At 32.6% G+C, this 3,130-nt stretch overlaps 1 protein-coding gene across 1 annotated transcript in view; it reads left to right on the top strand.

The window, feature by feature from the left end:
* LOC123015926 (protein Skeletor, isoforms B/C) overlaps window positions 1-3,130 on the top strand; it is a 34,866-nt gene that overhangs the window by 19,088 nt on the left and 12,648 nt on the right. Inside the window, exon 3 of the mRNA XM_044416011.1 lies at window positions 301-412. Coding sequence (XP_044271946.1) covers window positions 301-412 — 112 coding nt within the window. The remainder of the gene's footprint in view (window positions 1-300; window positions 413-3,130) is intronic.

Here is a 3,130-nt window from a genome sequence, read left to right as displayed (position 1 = left end):
TTATTATTATTATTATTATCATTATTACTATTATTATTATAAACTTTGTCAACCTTGGCCGTTTTGCTTTACTTTTTTTTAAATAAATTGAGTTAAAATAAAAAATCTTCTGTAAAAGAATACGAATAATTTAGAATTTACCAGTTTGAATGTTCGCCTTAAGTGAGTTAAATTTTATTAATAAAAAGGAAGACTTGCTCGAAAAATGTTGGTTCAGGCAATAAGTTGTTTTTGGTTTTTGTGTGAGATCCTTTCATCTCCGATTTAGTGTTTATCTCATGTCTCGCTTCTTTGTTTCAGGGAGCCTCCGGTATTACGAGCTTACAACAACACGAACATAATCCTAAGGCTGCCGATGGGTAAAAGAATTAGAGATATCCGATGGCTTTCCGTCTGGTGCCGGCGCTTTACGGTCAGTTGGTTTCAACAATATTTCATATTACACAGATTCGTCTTTGCAAAAATCCAACATGAGCAGAAATATCTTTGGATTTTTGTATGTGTCCGTTTTCTTTTTGCTTTAAAAGCAAAGCCGTTGGCACGGCTGTGGAGTCCCTACTTCCTGATTAATCCCTTCGGCCCATTGCCCCCGTTGTGTCCGTCATGCTAAACTGGTTCCATTTACGGCGCGTCAGTAAATCACAGCGGGGACGCGTCGCGACGCCTCCGAAGCTATTTATTGCATATTAGATAAAATGCTAATTCCGTACTCGACAAAGGTACTCGTTTGTTCGGGCCATTGTTACCCACTTATCTCTCCTTACGCTTATTATAATTCGAAAAATAAGAAACGCTCCTTTGAAAAAGCTCGAAGTGGTTGGCAAGCCGCACAAAGAAGATAACGTGAAACTTATGCAACAACAATAGTTACGGAATAAATTCAAACAGGGAAACTGCATGTAATGGTCTGAAGTTGGGTAATGTAATAATAATCACTGAAAGCTCGACTGAAATTCATGAATTATAAAAGCTTTTCAGCAGAGGTAGCAGAGTGGAACATAAGCGTTGCCCCTCCATTTTGCGAACAAGTTCTACGAGAAGCGCCCCCTTGGAGTATTATTTCCCATCACCAACAGCCGTGACACACACTGACACTTGTATTGTGAACGTTTCCGGTAGTCTTTTGTTTTTGGACGTGACTCTAATTTGTTTCAAGTGTTTCGCACATTTGCATATAAACGTCTTCTTGATTGTGACATACAATTAACAATCCATTTCGGTTATTAAGATATCGGAACACACGAATTTTAGCCTTGCTATCACCTTACTTCAAATAAGTCACAAATAAAACCTAAAACAACTGGCTTTAAACAGTTAAAACACATGTTGTAAAATTAATAAATACAAATAAAGAATACAAATAAATAGTAAAGTACTTACTATAAAAATGTGATGTTTTATCAAGAATAAAATTTTTCAAAATTTTCTTTTGTTTTTGGGTTATACAGATTTTTTAATTTTTTTAAATCGCTGCCCACTACAAAACCATTTTACTCATGAAGGCTATGATCTAAAGATTATAACTAGGTGTCTACTTTATATTTAATAATTATTAAAAAAAAATGTACAAAAATTTGCCATTTGCCAAAATTAAATTCGTTTTACCGTTTAACTGATCTTTGAATTTGTTCATGTGTTTAAAGGTTATCAGCTTTACCAACTTATGTAATTTTATCTATTCTGCAATAGTGAGAAAAGCCCATTATAAAACGTATTTTTTTTCAGGGAATGTAGCTCGCTTACATAACATTTTTTGATACATGTTCATAGGAAACTTTTGTCTTAAAATTGAATATTCTATCACATCTCATGCGTACTGTAATATTTGAATTATTGGACTTATAATAACGTAAAATATTATTCTGCAAAAACTACAAAACTGTCAAATCTATCTATGATTAACAATGTAACAATGAAGCTTATTCCTCAAACTTCTTGCTTTCAAATGTAATGAGGTTTTTTCTTTTTCACTTTTCAGTTTACATTGTGTGATTTATTACGACATTAAATAGCATAACATTCCATAGCTGATTTGATGCAGAAACATTTTATACATGCTATTTGCATTTTGCATTTTGCAACAACAATTCCATTGTTTTAATATTTGAAATTAATAAATTAACCAAACTATAAACATTGCAAAATTATAAAAATTATTGTGGTTTCTGATTTGTAATATCCTTTTATGACTTAATGATAAGCAGACACAAGATTTCTAGCTACATATTTAAATTTAAAATTAAAAGATTGTTATTTGTGTTACAAACGAAAAAGTTATTTTTCTCCCAAAGAGTGCTATTTGTTTTACGAGCCAAAAACAAGGAATATAATGAACTCAAGGGAAGAAAAAAATTTCTTCCTATATTTTATATAATTATAATTTTTTCTAACAAAGGCAACTTCAGACCAAAAGCCAAAAGTAATTTTCTATTTTGGTATTAAAAACTTATAATTTTCACCATTAACTTAAAAAACATTATAGACAGCCATAAATCATAAATGTGTATAGGTAACACCTGGAGCCATTTCTTCGCCACACTGACAACTTTGCATCTGATTCTCTTAAACGTTTAATTTCTGTGTAAAAGAAGCATCTGTGTTATAATTGAACCTACTGACAAATTTTGAGTCAGAAATTTCTACTATTTCATCTAGAAAAAGCACTAGATATACAGGGTGCGCCTGAACTCGCGCCCCAGAGAAAATTTTCAAGTAAGCTAAGATATAAGTACCGTGCGATCATTTAAATAATAAATTAGAGCAAGCTGTGGATTTTGAATCAGGTTGGCACTACTAATGTTGACACTTTGATTTGAAATTTGAATTGTCAAAGTGGCATTTCAAAATGTTTCAATTAGAGCATAAAATTTTTCTTACTGAGAGTTATTTGAAACACGCCGAACGGCAACAGAATGGTGAATGGATGTATTCTGTAGATCATTGCCTTAATGATTTTCAAAATGCTTTCCCCAATTTTCCTATGGATTATCAAAAATTGGTCCATCAAATTTATTTATGTGTCGCAAAATTTCGTTTTGTTGGGACTGTTGGACGAAAAACCGGTAGCGGAGCGCCCAAAAAAAGAACTCCTGAGATTGTGGAAGATGTTGCAGCAAGAATGGAACAGTCT

Source organism: Tribolium madens, unplaced genomic scaffold (assembly GCF_015345945.1).
Source record: "Tribolium madens isolate multiple individuals breed KSU strain unplaced genomic scaffold, Tmad_KSU_1.1 Scaffold_19;HRSCAF=116;Tcas5.2_LG9, whole genome shotgun sequence".
In the NCBI taxonomy this organism is placed as follows: domain Eukaryota; kingdom Metazoa; phylum Arthropoda; class Insecta; order Coleoptera; family Tenebrionidae; genus Tribolium; species Tribolium madens.
This window is presented reverse-complemented; position numbering and strand designations above follow the sequence as displayed.